The sequence below is a fragment of the Nuphar pumila genome, chromosome 1, assembly GCF_984573655.1.
Source record: "Nuphar pumila chromosome 1, dmNupPumi1.hap1.1, whole genome shotgun sequence".
NCBI lineage: Eukaryota > Viridiplantae > Streptophyta > Magnoliopsida > Nymphaeales > Nymphaeaceae > Nuphar > Nuphar pumila.
Genome location: NC_143249.1, coordinates 21142556 through 21168033, shown reverse-complemented (window position 1 = coordinate 21168033; position 25478 = coordinate 21142556). Strand labels below are relative to the sequence as shown.

Here is a 25478-nt window from a genome sequence, read left to right as displayed (position 1 = left end):
AAAAAAGTCAATGGTTGATATTATATTTAAATTTTGATAATAATTTTTTTACATTTTTACAACAAATCAATTTGAAAAAATGTTTGTTTCTTAGTAAATAAGTAATGATAAACACATCTAATGGTCTAGATCCAGCAAAAAATACATGATATTATGATTTTCAGAAGATCCTAAGTAGACCTAATAAGAAAAGGGACAGGACAATCTCTCTCTCTCTCTCTCTCTCTCTCTCTCTCTCTATATATATATATATATATATATATATATATATATATATATATATATATGAGAACTTAGTAGTTGCCAACCACTTTTGAAGCTAATTGTCATGTTAATCAGGATTTTGAAGGGCTTTTCATGTTTTCCTTAAATATGACCATACAAATGCTTTCTACATGCTTGATTTTATAAGAATTAACTCCTGAGTCATCTGATTCAGATATGCAGGTAGGTTTTTATCATTCTTTTAAAATCCAATGACCTGTCACTCCATTATTGGCAAACTTGATGAGTCAACTCGTGACTCACCTGAGTTGTCTCAAATCAGGGAATAACCAATTTTAAAAATTTGTATAACTCTGTTAAGACCAAACTCGGTCAAGTCAGCTAAGACTCATATGTGTTCTAAGGTTGTCAAAAAAATAATATATTGATTCAGTCATGCATATATGTGTTCTAAGGCTGTCAAAAAAAATTATATTGATTCAATCATTTATATATTTGTTCTAAGGCTGACAAAAAAAATTTATAGTGATTCAATCATACAGATATGTGTTCTAAGGTTGTCAAAAAAATATTATAGTGATTAAATCATGCATATATGTGTTCTAAGGCTGTCATAAAAATTGTATAGTGATTTAATCATGCATATATGTGTTCTAAAGCTGTCAAAAAAATTTATAGTGATTCGATCATGCATATATGTGTTGTAAGGTTGTCAAAAAAAGTACATAGTGATTCAATCTATCATATATGTGTTCTAAGGTTGTCAAAAAAAATAATAGTGATTCAATCATGCATATATATGTTTTAAGGGTGTCATAAAAAATTTATAGTGATTCAATCATGCATATATGTGTTCAAAAGGTGTCAAAAAATTTTATAGTGATTCAATCATGCATATATGTGTTCTAAGGTTGTCAAAAAAAATTCATAGTGATTCAATCATGCATATATGTGTTGTAAGGTTGTCAATAAAAGTTCATAGTGATTCGATCATGCATGTATGTGTTGTAAGGTTGTAAAAAAAATTTATATAGTGATTTAATCATGCATATATGTGTTCTAAGGTTGTAAAAAAAAATTATAGTGATTCAATCATGCATATATATGTTCTAAGGGTGTCATAAAAAATTTATAGTGATTCAATCATGCATACATGTGTTCTAAGGGTGTCATAAAAATTTATAGTGATTCAATCATGCATATATGTGTTCTAAGGTTGTCAAAAAAAAATTATAGTAATTCAATCATGCATATATATGTTCTAAGGTTGTCAAATAAAATCCATAGTGATTCAATCATGGATATATGTGTTCTAAGCCTGTCATAAAAATTGTATAGTGATTCAATCTTGCATATATGTGTTTTAAAGGTGTCAAAAAAAATTATAGTGATTCAATCATACATATATCTGGTCTAAGGTTGTCAAAAAAAAATTCATAGTGATTCAATCATGCATATATGTATTCTAAGGTTGTCAAAAAAGAATCATAGTGATTCAATCATGCATATATGTATTCTAAGGCTGTCATAAAAATTGTATAATGATTTAATCATGCATATATGTATTCTAAAAGTGTCAAAAAATTTTATAGTGATTCAATCATGCATATATGCGTTATAAGGTTATCCAATAAAATTTATAGTAATTCAATCATACATATATGTGGTCTAAGGTTGTCAAAAAAAATTCATGGTGATTCAATCATGCATATATGTAATCTAAGGTTGTCATAAAAATTATATAGTGATTCAATCATGCATATATGTGTTCTAAATGTGTCAAAAAAATTTATAGTGATTCAATCATGCATATATGTGTTCTAAGGTTGTCAAATAAGATTTATAGTGATTCAATCATACATATATTCGGTCTAAGGTTGTCAAAAAAATTTTATGGTGATTCAATCATGCATATATGTATTCTAAGGTTATCAAAAAAAATTTATAATGATTCAATCATGTATATCTATGTTTTAATTTTGTCAAAAAATATTTGTAGTGATTCAATCATGCATATATGTGTTCTAAGCTTGTCAAAAAAAATTCATAGTGATAAAATCATGCTTATATGTATTCTAAAGTTGTCAAAAAACTTTCATAGTGATTCAATCATGCATATATGTGTTATAAGGCAGTCAAAAAATTTAATAGTGATTCACTCATGCATATATATGTTCTAAGGTTGTCAAAAAAAAATTATACTGATTCAATCATTTATATATGTGTTCTAAGTCTGTCAAAAAAATTTATATTGATTCAATCATGCATATATGTGTTCTAAGGCTGTCAAATTTTTTTTATAGGGATTTAATCATGCATACATATATTCTAATGCTATCAATAAAATTTTATAGTGATTCAATCATGTATATATGTATTCAATCATGCATATACTAGCTTGAAATCTAATGACGTGAAACAAATGACATGAAACTTTATACCCGATGGGCACCAGAGCTCATGTTGAATGCAGATGAAGTTCTCCTGTCCCAAAAAAAAGTTGCACAACTCATTATCGACAAAGTTGTGAATGACTTCATGTAAAAAGTCATGTATTGTGTCCTGAAGAAACTTGCGGACATCATCCCAAGAAATAGCAGGGTCAATCGAATAATGAGAGTTGATGTTGGTGGGAGAATTCTGAGAGCCCTGGCTGCAAGAGGCAACGACTAGTGTGGTGTTCATATTACTCCCAAACCCAAACACATGACCTTTTTTGGGTTCATCGATTGCAATCACCCATGTTGCAGGATCAAAATGTGGATGCTAAGTGGAGTCATTATTGTATCGCTCTATCATCTATTGTTCGTATGACTCCTACAAAGTAATGATTACAGTATAAATTAATAATTAAGAATTACAATATTTATGATAATGTAATTCATGGTAACATATATATTATAATGTTTATTAATATAATAAATACATATTATTGTCGCTCTCACCTTCTCTGATACAAACTCTTCTGTGATCTTACATTTATGTGTTTCAACAAACGCATCCTTTTAAGGCACAATGTTTCATTTTTCGGCTTCCTGCAATGTTAAATAGATAAAAAAATAATTAGAAAGTATGCAAAAATACTTATAAATTTGATAATATATATTGATAAGTTACCATTTTCTTCTGGTGGCTCCCAAAAGTCCTAGAACCACCTGTATGTAGATGGACATCGAGCATCTTCGTTCAGTTTTGTGCAGCCTTTGCTAAACAGTTTCAAAATTCATGACCCATCCACTTGTCGTACATTGCATCCCAATAATCTGACCTGATAGTAGAAGGGTCATGACCCTTCCACTACAATGGATCATCTATCCCACCAACTGTTTTTATTGTTGCAGTCTTCATATTGTGAAGCATGTCGGTAAATTGACTGGCAGCCACCTTCTGCCACACTAGCCTCGCATATTACTTCTCTTTCGCAGTCGCAAAACGATTCGAAGCCTACAAATAATTTCAGAAAGTTAGTACAATGAGTATAACAAAAAATTAAATATGAAACTCATTAGCTATGATAAATAATTATATACAATGAATGAGAACCATAATTCGTCTAACACTTCATTCGGGTACTTTTTTCATTAAGCGACCGGTCCTGGAAGATGTTGAACTAGTGACTTCTTAATTTCTCAAATTACTTCATGTGACTCGAACCTCATGCTGCATATGAATTGGCATACATTAACAATCGACTATTGATATGCATTATTTATAAGATAAGTATTTGACAAGTGACAATGAAATACTTGCGGTCGACTATCGATATGCACGATTTCAATGAGTCATCGTGTGTCAGACTGATAAGACCCATCATCCGGTGTTGTCTCGTGATGTGTATGAGTAGCTGGTGTAAATGGGTCATATGCAGGAGAAACATTATTTATAAAACAATGAGTTAAAAATTTACACAATGCATATTTAAACTAATCAAGTATATAATTATTTAAATGATATACCTATTGAATCATTACGTGAAGACAAAGACTGAGACTGACTATCACTGAGTTGGATCATATAAAGACGATTAACAAGTAATAATTTTTATATCAACATATAAGTAAAAATATAACAAATGCCTATATTTAAATATAACACAAAGACATCTACCTAATGTTGTTCCACGACATTCACTTGGTCCTCGACCACTGTGACCTCTATGAACCATATTCTAACAAATAAAAATGTTATTAGCATGGACATGATATATACATGAAATGTAAAGATTTAAAGGTCTTACATGAATCAGTTTTATAACTATGCATGAATTGTGCATGTACATGCTAAGTATGCATGGAATGTAACATGATATGCAAGATATAATGTTAAAATAGATGTGGTATGTATTACAAGATATATTTTATTAGCTCGAGTATGCTTCCTCATCACTTGTTTGACTTTTATATTCTTCTCCTTCCTCCTCCTCCTCTTCGTCCTCTTCGTCATCTCCTTCTTCGGGCAACCATCCACTTGGTATATCATTTAGATCGCATTCTTTCATATGTGTGTCATTCATATATTCAAGCAATACTTCATTATCAACTATCCTACGATACATTCATTCACGGTTTGCAATCATTTTATCATATGATGTTACAAATATTATCTTAACCAGTTAAAAGAGAATCATAATAATGCTATGATGAAGAAAATATCTAATTTATCATGCATTGATGGTGGATGTAATGATTTGATATATATATATATATATATATATATATATATATATATATATATATATATATATATATATATATATATATATATATATATATCACACATACGATACATTCATTTTAAGCATATTTTTATGATACAATTTTACATGGAATGCATAATCAAATCAAAAATAACTTCATGCAAACATGGATACTCATGTCAAACATTGCAATAGTTTCAATCATCCATATCACAATAATGTCAAACAAGTACCTACAGCAAACACACTCCAATATCCCGCTAACTACAATCATGACTAGCATGGAATCCGAACTACAAAAAGAAGAGCAATTTTATACTCATACATTCAAAGCATACTTAGCATGATCTCCAAACTCCAGCAAAATAGTCCTAGATATCCATAACTAAGTGAGTGTGTGAGCAAGACAGTATTGCATCCAAGAAAGTAAATAACATGTGATGTGCTTGCATCACTTACTCACTACGAGTATTTACCTGTTTTGCATGTTTTTGCATTTGTATTTTTCTTGTTTATTTTTACATGGCATTTTAAGCCGCATGTGATGCTTAGCATTAAGCATCACACATTTTGCTCTGCTACGCACCTGCATTGCACATTACTCTTGCTGGTCAAAGATAAATACAAGATATAGGGAGAAGCAGAGTAAAATAGGCTACCGGCCAAAGACATAGACACAGGCAGGGGGCCCTGCCGACTGAGCAAATACAAAGGCAGGGGGTGAATCCCCCTGCCGTTGTTGCTTAAATAAGGGTAGGGGGCGGAGCCCCTCGAAAAGTATCAGTGGCAGGGGGGCGGGGCCCTCTGCCGACCGAGCAAACACAATGACAGGGGGGCGGATCCCCCTGCCACTGTTACTTAAACAAGGGCAGGGGGCGAAGCCCCCTACCAGAAAGTACCAACGATAGGGGGGCAGATCCCCCTGCTGTTGTTGCTTAAACAAGGGCAGGGGGCTAAGTACTAGCGGAGGGGGGGCGAGGTCCTCTGTCGGCCGAGCAAACACAACGGCAGAAGGGCAGATCCCCTTGCCGTTGTTGCTTAAACAAGGATAGGGGGCAGAGCTCCCTGCAAAAAGTACCAGCGGCAAGGGGGTGGGGCCCCTGCCGACAGGTTGGAAAGAGAGACAGAGGAGGCATGAGGGTATGGGAGGTGAGCTCACTGGCGTGGTCGCTGGTGGACTTCAATCGAGTTGTCCGAGTTAGAGGAACAAGCGGTGGATCGTCGGCGGGGTCGCTGAGGGAAGAAGGGAAGATGGTGAAAATCAAAGAGGGGGTGGTCGGTGGTCATCGATGGCAGCAAGGAAGAAGGAGATGATGGTGGTGTTCGGAGGGATGGCCGGCGGCTTCGGTCACCGACGTCTGCTCGAAGGATGGGAGGCGACATATGGGGATCGAGTGAGGGAGGAAAAAGGTTGGTGGATTGACGGAAGAGGGGAGAGAGAGCAGAGAGACAATTTTGCACCCTAAATGAGCCATTTTACATCGAAAAGTAACGACGGCTTAGCGACAGATATATTTTGTCTCAAAATTCATTGCTACTTAGTGACAGAAAAATTATGTTGTCCATCCGTCGCTAAGTTGCGATGGAGTTTGAGACATAATTTTTTCATCACTAATTCGTCGTTAATTAGTGACGAAGTTTGAGGCCAAATTTATCTGTCGCTAATTCATCATTACTTAGCGGCGAATTTTGAGACAGACTTTATTCGTCGCTAATTCTGCAACTAATTCTGATTTTAGGGACGACTAGTTTTCTCTAGCTAATCCATCGCAAATTTGCGATGGATTATTTCATCATAAATTTCCATCGCTAATTAATGTTTTTCTTGTAGTGGTAAAAGCATTAAACATGTGCTAAAAAATCAAAACATTAATTAAAAGCTTTCAATTTTTTAAAACTATATTTAAAAATATTTCTACTTTCCAAAGTTGCATGTGGCGTTGGTACTCACTAAATTATGAGAATTTATTAGCATTCAAATTAAGGAGAAAGAGATGATGAGCTAAATGATAATATTTAATACTCAAATAATGATAATAAATAGGCATTTTATCAAAATGACATTATTTTAATTTATCTAATTAACTCTTATGCAATTATCTAGATTTTCTGAAAATTTTTTGCTTAGAATATAAAATATCGTGATTATAATGTGATATTTATGTTTTATCAAGTACATTATGATATTTTGCAAATAACGCATTATTTTTCAATTTTAAATAGTGAAAATGTTATTTTTATACTTATATATATATGATTGAATTTATGTTTATTCCTATATATAATAAATCACACCAAACATGTTATTTTTTTATTTTTTATCATAAATTATATAATTGTTATTTATTTTTAATAAATTAAATAAAAATTCTTGATTGTATGTGGTTGATCCGATATCGAGTCTCAAGAATGCTCAACCATATGTCACTCAGCTCATCCGTGATTGATTCATGACTTGGCCGGGTCATGCTAACTTCATATTTTATATAAAATATGTAATATATGTATATATTATATATACTATTAAAATATACATTATATGATATTATGATGATATATTTAATGTATACTTTTATTAATATATGTATAATATATATAATATATGTAATTGTATATATAACTTGGTTGAGTCATGAGCTCACTTATCCCAGTCATGCTAAAACACAACTGACTCAGCCGAGTCAGCCCACCTGACTCACTGGGGCCAGTTTTATTCATTTTCAGGTCATTCACTGGTTTGATCCAGTAAGTGACAGTCACTAGGTTGGCTGGACAAGTTTTAAACCTTGGTTTTTATAAGGTTTTTAAAATTGATAATTTAAGATATTTTTAAAAGTTCAAGGCTTAAAAAAATCATGCTTTTCATATAAATCAACAGCGTTGAATACATCTGTATAGTCATATTTAACTAATATATGGGGAAAATCCTTGGAAAGGCTGGTCAGCTACAAAACTAGTTAGCCGTCTCTCTCTCTCTCTCTTTTATATATATATATATATATATATTAGTAACTAGAACATGAGAACTAGAAATATGGGTATTTCCAACACTTTTTTTTGCAAATCCAACCATGCGGATGTGCTTGTCATGGTGAACCATTGGATCATGTATTTTTGATAAAAAAAATGTGATTTTGAATGCCTGAATATTTATGAAGATTATGAGCCATTGATTTTAAAAATCTTAAAAATTTATGTCTATGCATCAAAATTGGATTATTCAAGAAAAGGTTAGATCACATCCGTACGGTTAGGTTCAAGAGAAAAGGATAAAAAATCATAAAAATAGCAGTTCACAATTAATTCTCATATTCTAGTGATTTATATATATATATATATAGATACCTGTCAATAAAAAGCAAAACTTTGCAACCACAAAACGTGGGATACGTAAATCTTTTTATATTCAGATGAGCGGTTGTTAGCACAAAAAGTTCTCCACAAAACGTGGATCACATGGAGTGCGAAGTCCAAATCATACCGCCCATGTGAAAAAATTTACGTGCGCGCTCTATTTCATTTATAAGTCCTTTCTGGGAATCAAATTATACTTTCACCCTCAACTTTTGGTCTAATCACATATGACTCCCCCACATCTTTTCACGATTTCGTACGTGGACCGCTCTCTTTTAAGTCCCACAACGGCTTCCCGGCTCCGCCCACTCATGAAAGTCATCAAGTTGACTTGGGGCATCATGAGTTCGAAATCCAGCAGACTTGGGGTTTTATACCAATGCCTTCGGTGAGAGAGAGAGAGACTCAATCATTCAACGTTACCAAAATACATCCAACCTAATATTGGATGAGAGAGGGAGTAAGACAGCCACCATCTAGATGGTGACTCTGCACAGTTGAGAGAGAGAGAGACTCAATCATTCTGGCTAAATTCCAATATACTATCATTTGCCGATCATTTTAAAATTTATTGCTTTAAAGATCATTTCTTAGATTCTTGGCTTCAAAATCTCTATATTACATAAGAGGTTTTCTTTAAAAAAAAAAAAAAAATGGCCAAGTCAAATCTATCACATTCAACATTTAAATCTTGGAATGTGCCAATGAGTAGTTAATATACATCCATTTGTTGTGGTCATAGGCGGGCCACATCCTGGCCTCCCCAAAGTCCGTCGTCATTTAACCATGATTTGGATGGTGGTCTCAATTGTGTCTTCAAAAAGTAAACCATCAATTGGTTTAAACTTTCTATTTTTTATAGTCAATGTGGGGTTAGGCAGAACCCTGACCCTAAAATATTCCCCAATAAAGGGTCTGGGTTTGGATGCCGTGCCGCCCCCAAACTCTATGTCATTTGTGCCCACACTAATTTGGATTTCTGGCTCCGCCTATAAGCAGACCAGTACGGCATTACATCAAAGGTAATGTGTACATTTGACTCACTTACCAATCAAGTGGTTTATCCTTCCACACACGATCATATAATCAAGGATTCCTATCTTTGCAAGATTGTTGACCACATAATTATATTTTATTCCTTAAGAACCCAAATACATTGACCACTGGAGGGATAGCTTCTCATTTTGCTTAGTCCATTCAACAAAGAACACACACCCCAGGTATCAAAGTCTCGGCGTGTGAAACGAGTTTCAATTGTATATGGTATGAATTTCTCAAGTATTGGTGATGAGTTTGGATGTTTACTAAAAAAGAGTTTCTTTTGTTCTGCTTCTTCTGAAAGAATTTGATATCAAAACCTAGTACCAAGGACAAGACAGAGAGGGCGGGGGCGGTCCGCTTGTTTAGTAGGAGCTGTTAGTGCACGTCACCATGTGTTGGGATGTTGCAAGTTCAAAACCCAATGGTATCTTGTGTAACTGGTGTGGGTCTGCCTAACCCCAGCTTGCCTTTCAACAAAAAAAAAAAAGTACACGACATGCAAAGGTACTTTCAACAAAAAATTTTATTGTTTTTAGCAGGAGATGTGCAGCTCTGATGTGTCGTTGTCATTACCACATAAATCCTAAGGTATTATCCGGTCCAAACTGTGTAGACGGGCGTTTCTGTATCGGCCCAGAAATAATAAAAATTTATTATGTGTCAATATACGTGTTAAAGCTATTAAAATAATATTTAAAATTTATTTTTTAGTGTTTTTTACATTTATAAAAAAATAGAAGAATCAGGGGTGGAGCCTATTGAATTTCCGTTGATACCATGGATCACGGCCCATACACACCTATACTGATAACATTGATCCAAACTCATGGATATATTCTCATAGCATACTTAATTGAAATAATGAATTAGATTAAATGTATATTTAGAGTAACCAAAGATCAACAACTCATATTGCACTAGAACTTGGCAAAATAAAAAATCAAGGTTTCTCATATAATTGGATTCAAACCATAGTTTTAGTAAATAAGTAATAATGAATGCAGCTATGGATTAGGATTAAGCAAAAAAATGCATAGGACTATATATTTTAAAAAGTTTAGGACGGTTTAGGATATAAAGTATTCAGGAGCTACTCATTACTAATAGGTGAGGGAATTGAGCGTCTGTTGCCTGATAGCAAAATCCAAACCCGACAAGAAATCATAACCTTGTATATGTTGCACATTAAAAACTTTTGAAAATTTTAATTGGAAGGCATGTCAAACGTGGGTCTGGGTTAAAGATTTCTAAACCAAAACAGGGTTCATATAGTACTTGGATCTTGTGGATCTGACTCGATTAGCTAATCGGACACATTGCATGAAGCCCAAACCTGAGTCCTATCAAACTGGGTCCGGGTCGGTCTCAGATCACACCCAACTGATTGGCTGTCTTGAAAAAGTAGACCAAGTGGACCAGTGGAGCAAATGGTAACAGCAAACCCGTTTCTTGTTCTATTCATCATGTCATAGGAAAATTGCCTTGCACATTTGTTGGATCGAGTCTTCAATCTGGTCCTAGGATTCATTGAATGCATACATCGCTGTGAAGTGTGGAACGTGGACCACCATGATGCCGGCGGGGTGCAAATGGATTGGAGTTGGTCTGACCTTATCATCCAAATTCAATACATTACTTTCATTTATTTAATTTCCGGTATCCAATACATTATTTTCATTTACTTGCGATCTGGAACCCAATTTAGATTTCTTACTGAATATTTGTATTCAGATTATGATCAATCAGTATCCAACCCGTGCACCGCTACGAATAATTAATACACAGGTTGGTTGGTTAAATGGGCCGGATCCAGGATGGTGGTTTTGAAATTTTTGGCTGTTCCGGATCCGGCCCGAGTGGACTAGACCTTGTCCACAGAGTGATTCGGTTTCGGCTACGATTCCGTGCAAGTTTTGTTACTCAGATCAAGATTCAAACTCAACAAATCAAGGTGCAGTATAGACAGAGCCCACTTGTGGATCAAGCTGGTCACCTTTATATTCATAGCCATTGACTAGGGACTCCAGCCAACCTACTCAAGTCTGTTGGATGTTGGTTTAAGCTTTAGTCATCATATGGTTGACCTAAGCTCGTGACTGGACAGTTCGCCATGAGCTGCTCATTTAGCTTAAATGAGTTGAGTCCGAACACAGACTTGGGAGAGATCGTATATATATATATATATATATATATATGCAATGTTTTTACTCGAGCCAACTCGTGTTCGACTCGTCTCATTCGGGGACAAGCCAAGATCAAGCTGGACTTGGCTAGAAAGGAGTACAAGCCAAGCCCGAACATGCCCTGTTCAGTTTGTTTGGCTCGTTTACCAGCCCTAACTTCAATCAACCATACCCAACCATATATTTAGGATCCAATTGAGATTTTCCTTAGAAGGTATAACTAAGGAAAAAGACATGTCCTACTGAACTAGATCAAGTATCGAAGCTTGTAATTAAGTTTAAACTTGATACACTGTGACTTTAAACATAGAGACGAGCACTCAACCTCCCAAGTGAGCCAAGTCAAAGCCTTTACCAACCTTTGACCAAAGGTATACAACCAACAGTGGCATGCATTACTTTCTGCAACACAATTTGGTCATCTGCGCTGTAGAATTCAAATCTAAACCGAGTTTGGTAATTTTGGTCCTACAGTTAGGCGTCCTGGGACCTGGGTAACGTGATATGGAGGTCAGTTTAGCCAACTGACCAATAAAAAAAGAAACAAATAATCCAATAAAATATAAGAGAAGGATCTGGCGTGTCACCACCGAGATCCTGTAAAGTCTGTTTACCAGACTCACTTGCTCTCTGATCTACGTCTTCTCCCCCCAATCGATATATCTGTCTTGGTTTTTTTCTGTTTGTGTTGGCTGATTTTTGGTTGATTGGTCGTCTTCTCAAAAAAAAAAAAATGGCTCTGAATGTGGTGGCACAAGTGTCACCACCGGCAGCAGCATCTTTTGATAGGGAGAGGTGTGGGTGCTTGGTGAGGGAGTTGAGGCAGAGCTTCAACAGCGGCAGGACGAGGAGCTACGAATGGAGGACTCATCAGCTCAAGATGATCATTAAATTCGTCGTGGAGAAAGAGGATAAAATCATTGAGGCCCTGCACCATGACCTCCGCAAGCCCAATTTCGAGACTTACGTCGCTGAGGTCTCTCTCTCTCTCTCTCTCTAACTAACTAACTAACTATGGGTTTGCACCATATTGGTGGATTTTTGTTTTCAGGGATCTCTCTCTCTAAGGTGTTGACCTATGTTGGTGTCTTTTTATTGGTTTTTGTAATGGTTTTGGTATTAGTTAAACGATTCTGTTTCTGGCTTTTCATTGTTGGACTAGTGGTCTTGCTTGCTCTTGTGTTTTATCATGTGAAGGTTTCCTAAAGTGTAGTTTTTGTCATGTTGGTTTAGCTTATTTACCTTCTTTAGTATGTTGGTTCAGCTTATTTACGGATTGGTGAATAGAGAGCGACGTTTTTTTTCAAGTGTTTCTTGTGTCTTGGACCAAGGGTTTTTCTAGACTATGGTCTTTATCAGTTTGGTTCAGGTTTTCCATGAATGGTTGAATTGAGGACTCGGATTTTGATTGCCGTAATGTTTCTCAAACCAAGTGATTTTTCTATACAATGGCCTTCGTCAATTTTGTTGCAATACTTTTTTTTTCGCTTTTTTTTTGGTGAATTATGAGGTACTAAAGAAGAACTAACAATCGTTTTTTTTATTTAGTTACCGTGTTTTAATTTTTCACTCTACTTTAGTTGCGCTCAGTTTCTTTTTTGTGCTTCTAAGTTTGTGGTTTTTGTTATGCGTGATTGTATATGGGCTCAGTTGGGTTTTTAAAGTTGTTATTTTGTAAATATATATGTTTTAAATTTGTAAATGGTTTAATATGATACCTAAATGGAACAAAAAACTGTTGCGCTTCAATTATTTGTTCATTTAATTAATTCTAGGTGGTGTCTAATGTTTGTTAGATTCACTGTTCTTTGTTGATTCGAGCTTCTGACTTTTATCTTGGACTAAGTTTTGATACATACTGCTATGGCCCTCTAGTATACATTGGTTTATTAGATTTTGTTATTCTGATTTTAATTTTCTTTTTAGTGTTGATTTTTGGAAGAACAGAGATCCAATGACCTTTTTACTTTAGTGTGCTAATTCTTTTTCTTGGTATTTGTGTTTCTGTTTTTAAATTTAGATACCCTTGAATATGGTGTCTATAAGTCTTTGAAGCATGATTTTCAATTTACAGTTTTCCATCTTATAGTCTCTTGATTATTACCAGCAGCCAATAAATATTTTACTTGGAGTTGTGGGCATATTCTCAGACTAAGTTATGCAAGAAATTATCATAACATCAATTTTCTAATTTTTTTCTGACTGTTTGGATTTCTGTTCTTTCAATTTAAATTTAACTGGATCTTTAATTATGACCTTCTCTTTCTTTAATAATTAACAACTTTTTGAGGTCACTCCTGTTCACGAGTTTCTTTCAATTATTGAAATAGGTAGCAAAGATATCCAGCACCATTTATACTTCAATGACTTGTAGATTTCAGGATTTTCTGTTGGCATTTCAGAATAGATCACCGAGGACATGGCATTGGATAGAAATGATTGGAGGAGAAGGATTCATGTGGAAGACCCAGAATGATTTTCTTTGTTGGTTCATATCGCCGACCCCAATTGTTTTGGGATGAAGGCGTAGTATAGTAGTTGTTGTTGTTGTATTTCAGAATAGATCACATAAAATATTATATTTCCTATTTTCTATTTTTATTATTGCTGACTTTGACGTCTTTTTTCAGTTTTAAATTTAACTATTTCTTTGATTATCACCTTCGCTTTCTTTAAATATTAACATCTTTTTTAATTCAATTTTTTTCCAAAGTTTCTTTCAGTTATTGGACTAGGCAGCAAAGAGATCCAGCAGTAGTTATAACCCGTATTCAAGTTATTCATGGTACCTAGGAGTCTGTCTTACATGAATATGAGTTCTGCAGTAATGGCACTACATGGGTGTGCTGATCATATTGAAGTGCCCATGTTACATAATCAAGGTTACGTTCACCTTTTTTAACCCAATTTTATAATTAGAGTTCTGGAAAAAGTATCTGAGTCCTTGCTGTTTACTTGAAACATAGGGTTGGCTAATTCCGTACTTGGTGGAATCAATCTCTGTTCATATAACTAACAAGAGAAACCACACACATCCACATTACTCTTGTGAACAAAAAGGATCTAATCCAGTCAACAAACATAGTGATGATAAACATGATAAACTAGTTTCTCAAATGAGCAGTCATGAATGGCAATGAACATTGATGCTGTTTAAATTGTGTTATGTGTTCTTATGTCACTTTAAAAGCATGGTACGCTATCATAGGAGTGTGCAACTTGGTGCCTGTTCCATAATGATATATGTTGGCCACTTGGACTTCAGGACTATATGGTCATGTAAAACACTGAGCGGCTAAGAGTATGGGGAGATTTTGAGTGTAATCTATCAGACAGTTACACCATTATTTACTTACAAAACATGGTTGGTTCTGCATTCAGATATCTATGTTGCGATCATCATGTGAATTTATTCTCAAGCAATTGAAGAGTTGGATGAAACCACAAAAGGTATTCAAGTTAGAGTATGAAATATCTAAGCATTTAGTGTTTCCTGCTGATATTGTTTCTTTATGATTCTATCTTAGCATACTTTTATTTTTTCAGGCACCTGTGTCACTCACATCTATGCCTGGATCAGCAGAAATCATCTCAGAACCGCTAGGAGTTGTTCTGGTTATTTCTGCATGGAATTACCCCTTGCGTAAGTAGAATCTTATGGCCTGTATTTCATCTTTTAAGACCCTTATGTGATGGCTCTATTGTATCCAGTGATCTAAACTGGTTTTATTGTTCTGGATACAATAGTGATGACAAATATCTCGTTTATTTTCTCTTTTTCCTATTGATCGATCTAAATCCTATGGTGGACTTACAAGAATACAAGGACCTGTTCATGATGCACTTCAGTTTTATTTGAAGTCACCATCCACTTTGATATCACTATTAATGGATAATTTGTTTTTCATTTTAAGAATCAGACGTGTTTAGTCTAAGGCTCCAACTGTACAGTTTCGTGCTGAAATTTTATGGGCTACTGTGTTCGATGTTTGGGTTGGTTCCTTACGGTGTTATGGCAGCTGGTTTTACATGTTTTATGTTGATTTTTACTGCATGTTAAATGTTGTAGCTCTCTTTGTTTATTAAATAACAGTCTGGTTCAAAATAAAGTTTTGTAAGGATTATGATGAACTCTGGGTGAGGCTTCGTTGAGGGATAAGAATCAAAATCTCTCTCTCTCTTGTGTGTGTGTGCACTCGTGTATGCATGTGCTAACTGAAGCAGCACATATCTTCCATAGTTCCAATATGCCATGCTAAATTAAAATGTGAATTTTGAGGAATTAGCTGCTGTTTGATTGGAAAAAATTGACAGCCATCTTACTAGGAAAGTACAGCAATTCCAGGTCAAGCTTTCTCTGAAGGCAATTATGTAAAATAAAGCAATAAATATTATGATTATCTTTAGGCCCATTTGTGAAAAGTGCCAATCTTCTGAGTGAATATCAGTTTTGTTCCAAACTGATGGTTATTTAATGCTCTTGTTCCTCACTGTACTAAATATTTGCGTAAATTATTCAAGTGACGTCCTAATCATCATGGTTGAGTTCTGTCACAAGATCATCACTTATTAATAATATTAAAAAAGGAATCAGTCCTATAATTATCTATTCATGAGTCATACCTTCTACACTTTAGGTCCACAACTTACATCTGTTAACAAATTCCTTCTGTTTTTACTTGCACATGCCTTTTGTCTAGGATTTTATAGTATTCCTGTTGGTGATTATTCCACTGTTTCTTTCTCCAAGAAAAAAAGCTTCTTATCTAGTTCTCTTGCTGAGTGCTTCAATGCTGATGCGTTTGTGTCATACAACTACATGTTCTAGGATTTCAAGCCTGGCAATGTTCTTACCGTTAGTGTCCTGAAAGAGGAGGGTATGGATGTTCTTAAAGATCAACATAATATGTCCATGTCAACCTTTGGCCTAGAATTGACTTAAAGATGCAAAAGTAGAATTAGATGTCTTGGAGATTGGCTTTTTCTGTGAGGTATTCAATGTGACCTCAAGTAGATGGCCTAACATTATATAGGTAAATTTATCCAAATTCCTGTTGGCAGTTGATGTTTTGTGTGTCCACTCTGAGTCATGTTTCTATGGCCTATATTTAGTTTCATGCATTTTGTTTCAACTGCGGATGATCACCTTTCATTTGATGAGATCTTGTCATGTAGTTCCGTACTTTCAATGTACCATAGAATGGACCTGAAACAGTGCAGTGCTCTACTCTTTAATGGAGAGTATATCTTAAGAATGGAGTTGTGTCTCTCACATGAAGCATGCCACTAAATTCCTGCAGTCCTAAAACATTGTCACTGAGTTTTGGTTATGGGATTCTGTTTTCTTAACATTAGGAAACTCTCTGGGAACACGGAGTTTAATTTAACATTTCGCTGGTGGTTAATCTGCTTGGGTTTTATCCAAATGAATTTCATGCTCCAAGTATACATTCTGAGATTTTTTGTGTTATTCGCTTACCGCTTTATAAAGCCCATGTTGTGAATCTGGGTCTGCATGTGACAGAAATTAAACCTTCCTAATGGTTGAGGATGTTTTGCAGTGTTATCAATTGATCCAGTCATCGGAGCCATTGCAGCTGGAAATGCTGTAGTTTTAAAACCATCTGAGATTTCACCTGCCACTTCTTCATTGATTGCATCAATGGCATCAGAATATTTGGACAACTCTGCTGTAAGAATTGTTGAAGGGGCCGTGGAGGAAACTACTGCGCTGCTGGAGCAAAAGTGGGATAAAATATTCTATACAGGTAGAATTGTTTATTTATTTAATTTGCTTTGCAAGCTGGGTTGGGTGGATGTCCAGTGGACACCACCATAAAACTTATGAATGGATTCATGATACCACCTGAAATCTTAAAATTCTCTCCCACCCAAAATTTTCAAATAAGCCATCTTGTAGGATTCATCCTCAGGAGTAGTTTGGATGACACATACCAAATGCTGGGCTAGTGGGTTACAATAACCCATGTTTTTGTAAAGTCTAGGCTCAGGAGTAGTTTGGATGACACATACCAAATGCTGGGTTAGTGGGTTACAATAACCCATGTTTTTGTAAAGTCTAAGTTGTCATAGACCTGGGTTTACCAAAATCTAGAATTTTGAAGTGTTTAAAAATCTGGTTTTTTCAAAAGCCAGGATTTGGGAAGCCAGTCTTCTGTCACCCAATGGTGCCGAAACTGGGTTTTGCTCAGTTATGATGAAAGAAACTTAAAACATGGTTACACCCTGAGGGTTTTCTATGATATCCCAGGTTTTATGAAAGCTAAAGTTTCAACTGGAAACATTTGGGTACATTTATATAAACCCTAATGTTCAGAATTTATATAGTAAAGTATTACAGTATAAATCATCATGAGACCTAAAAGGCGTTGATTTTTTAGAATTTCTGAATCAACTTAAATTTTAATAATTGTTATGCTACTTGGTTTTGTGCAGGCAGTACCAAAGTTGGACGCATAGTAATGTCTGCAGCTGCGAAGCATCTTACACCTGTAGTCTTGGAGCTTGGAGGGAAATGCCCAGTAATCATTGATTCAAACACTGATCTAAAAGTAATAATTGGGTATTGAAGATCTACACTGTTAGTTAATTACTCATGTTAGCAGTAAATACTCTCCTTTAAAACCTAATTGTTGTGTTTCAAACTTTCAACCAAGGTTGCATTGAGAATATGTATGAAGAATATTATAAGTTTACACAAACTAACAAATTTCTTTACTAACATTGTGATTTCAGGTTACTTTTAAAAGTATTAAATATCATAAATAAAGTATGTAAATGCAACATATGTTTAGATAGAATAGATGAATAGGAAAAATAATGCAGTTACATTAAATTTTGAAATTTCATCTAATACATTATGTTCTTAATATTAAAAATATTTACAAAATTTAGTTTCTAAAATAAATAATTATAATTTTGAATAACACATGAATTTCAACTTTTTATTGAGAAAAGAAAATTCTTATTTAAGAGAAACATGCAAAAAAATTTGCAAAATATGTACCATAAATAAGGAAATCGAGTTTCCCATGTAAAATAAGTAGGTTTTCCATGTGATGTGCTCAATGGGAAACAGGTTTCTATACATTTTTAGAAGTTTCCCACAAGTTTCGGAAATACTAGGCTTCCAGTTTCAGAAACAGTTTCCCAGGAAATGAGTTTCCCACATGCAATAGAGTTTCCGGTGACCCCTGTTTTACCTAGTGAAATTGCTCGTTTCCAATTCTTGGGGCTTGAGGCCAGTTAAGTACCTAGTTAGGGAGAGCTTCAAATGCCTATTCAGCATGTACTTTTGATAGGTTCCTTAACAAAATTTTACAGTGTCATTTTATTAAGAAGCTGGTTTTTTTACACCTTCTGAAGGTTACCACAAAACGGGTTGCTGCGGGCAAGTGGGGATCCAATAATGGTCAAGCTTGTATAGCTGCTGATTATGTCATAACAACAAAGTCATTTGCTCCAAAACTGGTACTGTTGCATGTTACATTCTCTGTTGGAGCATGTTTACATTCTCTTTTGGGAAATGTACTTTGATGATATTATTATATGAAACTTGGTTTTGACTATTTTGCAGATAGAATCTTTTAAACGTACATTAACGTCATTTTATGGGAACAATCCTCTTGAGTCACGCGATTTGTCTCGCATAGTTAATCTCAACCATTTTGGACGCTTAACAAAGTTGTTAGATGATGAAAAGGCTTCTAGTAAGATTGTTCTTGGAGGCCAACGAGATGAAAAGAGCCTGTAAGTGTGAATTCTGTCCTATTAAATTTGTAAGTACAAAATGCAAATGGAAAATCATTTGCAATGTATTGAAGTTTGTTCTTTTTCACTGTAGAATGATTGCACCAACAATCTTGCTGGATGTTCCAGCAGATGCCTTGATGATGAATGAGGAGATATTTGGCCCCTTGCTTCCCATTATCACAGTGAGTAGCACTACTTTTATTTACAAAAGAAAGAATAGATACAACTTGTGGAAGATAAATAATCATCTATTTGAGCATATTCAAAAGCATGAAGTGATGTTTATTCATGCATAAAGCATACCCATCTCTTGTTTAGTGTGAGGTGGAGCCAAGAATCTAGACTAGTGTGGGCACAAATGCACCTAGATTTTACTTTTATATACAGGCATGTAGAGTAAAAACTCTAAATTATATAGAGGCACAAAAAATGCACCTAGAGTTAAAAAAACCAAATCAAAACCCTAACTCCTACAAACATCATAAATTATGTATTTATGCTAATTGATAAAAAAAACTTAACATTCTAACCAAAATCAAATCATTCAATATTCATGGATTCATGCCTAATGGTAATAAAAAAAACCAAAAACCAAAAAACCATAACTAAACATTTGTCATTCTAAAAAACCAAATCAAAACCCTAATTTCTACAAACATCATACATTATGCATTTATGCTAATTGATAAAAAACTATAATATTCTAACCAAAATCAAATCATGCAATATTCATGGACTCATGCCTAATGGTAATTAGAAAAAAAAATATACAGACAAACCCTAAAACCATAACTAAACATTTTTTCCATTCTAAGAAAACCAAAATCAATACCCTAATTACTACAAACATCATAAATTATGCATTTTTTCTAATTGATAGAAAAAACTTAATAATCTAACCAAAATCAAATCATGCAATATTCATGAATTTATGCCTAATGATAATTACAAAAACACAGAAAAAACCTAAAACCATAACTAAATCAAAACCATAACATTTATGTTATTCTGGAAAAACCAAATCAAAACCTTAGCTTCTACAAACATCATAAATTATGCAGTAATGTTAACTGATAAAAAAATGCCTAATATTCTAACCAAAATCAAATCACATAATATTCATGGATTAATGCTTAATGGTAAATGGTAATTGAAAAAAACATACAAAAAAACCCCTAAAACCATAAACTAAACATTTAGTCATTCTAAAAAAACCATATCAAAACCCTAAATCCTAACAAACACCATTCATAGATATGCTAATTGAAAAAAAAAAACTAATTAAATATTTATGTTATTTGAAAAACCAAAATAAAAAGTTTAAATCCTAACAAAAATCAAATTTAGGGGTTGATAATCAAAATCAAACATTCATTAATTGAATCATGCTTAATGATAATTGAAAAAAATAGCAAAAAAAAACCATGAAACCCTAATTACATATTCATGTCATTTGGAAAAATCCAAATCAACAACCTAAATCCTAGAAAGAAAATCATAGACTTATGCCAATTAGAAAAAGATTAAAACCCCTAATATTCTAACCAAAATCAAGCATTTATATTTATGCCAAATGCTAATTGAAAAAAAAACACAAAAGGCCTAAAACCCTAATGAAAATTCCATGCTATTTCAAAAATAAATAAATAATATCCTAAACCCCTATATTCATTATGCTAATTAAAAGTAAAAAAACAAACAAAACCTTAAAACCCTAATTAAAATTTCGTGTTATTTCTAAAAAACTAAATAAAAAACCTAAACCCCTAAATACATTATGCTAATTGAAATTAAAAACAAACAAACCCCCTAAAATCAAAAGCCTATCTGGCATTTCAGAAAAAAAAATGAAAACAAGAAGACCGAGCCACCAGGGCCAAGGACGTGTGTTAGAGAGGTCGTCGGACGGTGGATGGCCGGACGCAGTCCATCAAAGTTGAGAGAGAGAGAGAGCTCAAGTCAATGGCGTGCTCACCGCTGTTGGTGTCGTCGGATGATGGATGGCCCATCGGAGTACAAAGAGGTGTCCAACATCAGGGGAGTTGGGAGAGAAGTCAGGGTCGAGGGGTGGAGTGGGACAATGGGACTCCCGTAAAAGAGGCTTGGGTCGGAGTGTGCCCACCCTGACCCGACCTTACACAGGTTTAGCAGTTCCCACCCTGACCCGAACCCCTATTGGGGAAATTTTCGGGCCAGGGTGGGCACCCTAATGTGGCTCCGCCCCGGTATGTATGTATGTATGCATTATTGTTACTACTGCATTATCTAGTAGACCCCAACAGATTTGTCAACCCTTTTTCGGATATTTTCTGCATCAATAGTAAGAAACATGTTTGGATTGTGTGGTGTGATGCATAAGCATGTTTTTCAAGAGCTTCAAAAACCAATGGTCAATAATGCACCAAATTTCATGATCAAAAGATCTGATTTTTACATCAAGATAACTCAATGCAAAACATATTGTGTAATAAATGAATTGTGCTGGAGACTTCTACTATGTCGGTTTGAGCAGATGAAACTCACACTTATGATTTTATGCTAGGTAGTATTGTACAATTATTTTATACAGTTTGCAAAAACAAGTTACATGATCAGTTTGTGTATGAAAAAGTCATGCTAGGGTTTGATATGCTTCCAGGAAAAAAGCGGACAAAGTTTCTGTCATAGTGTCTGAGAGTAAACCATAGGCCTATATTTCAAGTAACAAATTCACATTATGTACAATATCTTTGCACCCTATTACAGTTAGAATGGATTGTCCTCCAAAGGATGACTGAAAATTTCTTGTTGTTGCTTCATCATAAGAGAGATGCATGCACACATGCACAAATAGATGCACATGCATAAAGTTGTTCAACTAGCAAGCACAACTAATGCTTATGTTTGCACTTAAGTAAATGAAATCTTTTGAACAAAAAACCTCCACTTTACTCATACATCCAAGGATTGATTCACTCTTTCAGTGTTACAACATGCTTTATACATTTATTTTCAGTAGTTTTAGGCTTTGAAAACCATCCAAGGGATCAAGTTAGCACTCTTGATACCATGCAGAAGCTGCCTTAACTATGTCATCCTGAAAATCTTTCTGCTATCCATGAGCAGGTAGACAAAATTGAAGATAGCTTTGATATAATAAACTCACAACCAAAACCACTTGCTGCTTACCTCTTCACAAAGGATAAACAGCTCGAGAAGATGTTTGTGCAGCAAATCTCTGCAGGAGGCATGATTGTCAATGACACCATCATACATGTAGGCTTGCTTGCTCATATGCTTATTTACTAACATTTTGCAATTGAATTATGTTTCTGACCAACTGGTTTGATTGTTGTTTTTGTTGTTAATCAGGTCACAAATCCCTCATTACCTTTTGGTGGAGTTGGGGACAGTGGGATTGGAGCTTATCATGGTAAGTACTCATTTGATGCCTTTAGTCACAAGAAGCCAGTGTTGCATCGGAGCTTCATCGGGGATTTTTCTGCAAGGTATCCTCCTTACAATGCCAAAAAACTGAAGTTTTTGAGGTCTGTTTTCATGGGTGACATGATTGGTTTGGTTCTATCGCTTATCCAATGGAACCGCAAGGGCAATTGAAATACCTCCTGATTGGATGATCTATATATTTATATATCATCTTGGTGCTCACCTCCATTCATATTTGTATGACTCAATAGAAGTTTAGTTCCTTTAGATTTGTTATTTTATTCTTAATTCTTATTCAATTTCTTGCCTGGACACTTTCATTTGTAAGAAACTTTCATGGCTATGTTAATGGTGTTACGTAGAGTAGTGATAGACTAACCAAGAATAGACCTAAAGATCAAGTCTGTCGTTCGATCTATTGTGCCAAAGCAAGGGCGTTTTGCAAAGAGATTTTTTGGGGAAGCTGCTGCAGAGTTGGATATGGCAATCAACATTTTCCTAGATATGGCAATAGCCATTTTTCTAGTTTACCTGAAAATTTTGCTGTATGAACTAAAAATTCGTACTTCATCAGACAAATTTATTCCATTAGCACCAAGCAACAAAACCAACACCTTTCCACTTTCATTTGGACTCAGCTGGTTCTTTATTAGGGTGCATTGACTTTGAACGTATAGGAAGTGGTCTATTTCTTCGTGTTATATTGGTGTGGTTGAATAAGGCTCTGCTTGAGACATGTCTGTAAATCAGCAATCTATAGATTGCCATGTATCAGCCATGTATTGTTACTTTATCAAAAAAATAACAGTTAAATTAAAAGAGAAACAAATGGGTCTGGAAGAAAATAAAGAAGAAAGCAAATTCTCAAAAGAAGACGAGAAAAAGATCACTTCAGTAGAAGAGAATCGACGAGAGTTCATCAGTGTCAGTATTCCCCTTATTTGCTTATAGTTAACGTCTCTCTCTCTCTCTCTCTCTCTCTCTCTCTCTCTCTCTCTCTCTCTCTCTCTCTCTCTCTCTCTCTCTCTCATAGATCATGGTAGATGACAAAATTTATAATTAAGAAGTATGGGAAACCATTTCCATTAATGTGTTCCTAATATAATATTTTAAATGCATCTAGCTGGCAATCAAGGTGCAAGCTGTATTGGCTCAATCTGACCCTATAGATGTGTTCAGTGTACTTTGTTTGTGAGAAATTGCACCTTAGAAAGTGTTTTTTTTTTCAAGATCATGAAATTCTGGTACATTGTGGGCGGTTGATTCTTAAAACTCTTCAAAGACCTGGATGTAATCTAATGACACGACGGCATGCACTGACATAATTTTATGTTTTAATAAAATTTAATTATATTCTAATAAAACTGTTTTTAAATATTAAAATATCAAAAAGCTATTTTTTGGTTAAAAATTATAAAACCCTTTAGGTTTATCAGTACTACCACAAGCATACTTCACTGGATCCTTGTCATCTGAACTGTTTTCCTTAGTAGTTTGTGAATCAATGTCTACCAGTGGAATGATGTCCAGGAAAATCAATGCAGCATCTCCCCTTCTATCAGGCTCTGGGCATTGACAAACAGGGCAAATTTCCAACAAGCCTTCCTTCTCTGCACCTTCATAAGAAGCAGATGTGATCTGATCCTTTTTCAACTTCAGAAACTGAAGGTGTTTTATTATCCTGAACCCCACAATCACTGGACTGCACATGTTCTTCTTGAACACCCATTATGATATGATTATATTAACTTCACCTCTGAATTTATCTTATTCCAATGTAAACGTTTCAGCATCAACAGCAAAACACTATCCAAAGAAGGTAATTCTTGAACAGGCTAGAGTTGCTGTAACGCCACAGCAAGATCAGATTCGATGGGTAAAGCACAAAGAAGCAACTCAAGTCCTAAACAGTAAGGACTAAGGAAAAGTAGCTCCACCAAACAGGCTTGATGCACAAGGCGTTTCATTATAGCTGAGAAATCGACTGCTTATCAAACTGTCACTGCAACTAAAACTTCCGGTAGTGATCCAAACTAGACCAACGTGGGATAGCAACCACTCTGATATACGGCAAACCAGTACCAAAACTAGAATGAGGAGACACATTTACAAGATCTAGAAAGATTGATAAGCTTAAGATTTTGACATCCACTCCACGTCACCCCAACACACACACACACACACACACACACAATTCTTTCTAATATGATTCAAAAAACTTGAGTCACATCGGCCTTAGAAATCCAATTGAATTTCGAGACAAAGTTCAAATTCTCGCACAAAATTCATACAACCCCATAAAATCCAACTCAAGTAGAAAAAACAGCAATGATTATGTCTATCCCCACATGAAAAATATGAACAAAGACAGCACATTCTACGGTCCATCGGCCACCAAGAAAACATTAGAAACCTCTATTTTCTCCCACTACTCTCAGAAACAACCAAGAAAAAAGAAAACCAACGATTCAAAACTCATTGTTTCACATGCCAGAACAACAAATATTGACCACCAATACCGTCAAAAAACAATTTGGGGAACTACCCACATCAACAAAACGTGAAAATGAACGTTTTCACTCCAATCTTGTAAAGAACACACAAGGAAAAGATGCCCACCAATTGAAGCTCATTCTTTCGCATCCCAGAGAACACACATAATGACTCCCAACTTTCCAACAAGGCCAGAAAATAGCATGAACCTAGAAAACTTGACATCCCACATAAATGCCCCAACTTTCCATCAATTCAAAGAAAGAACATAAACCAAGAAAGAAGGG

At 34.8% G+C, this 25478-nt stretch overlaps 1 protein-coding gene across 1 annotated transcript; it reads left to right on the top strand.

The window, feature by feature from the left end:
* Positions 1–11990: 11990 nt before the first annotated feature.
* Positions 11991–23064, top strand: LOC149848294 (aldehyde dehydrogenase family 3 member H1-like). The gene is made up of 10 exons (XM_089989175.1): positions 11991–12475; positions 14881–14949; positions 15046–15142; positions 17061–17267; positions 17956–18071; positions 18886–18990; positions 19097–19269; positions 19364–19454; positions 22378–22527; positions 22624–23064. Exons 1-10 carry the CDS (start codon positions 12233–12235, stop codon positions 22867–22869), a joined length of 1497 nt encoding a protein of 498 aa, XP_089845301.1. The 5' UTR covers positions 11991–12232; the 3' UTR covers positions 22870–23064.
* The last annotated feature ends 2414 nt before the right edge of the window (positions 23065–25478 follow it).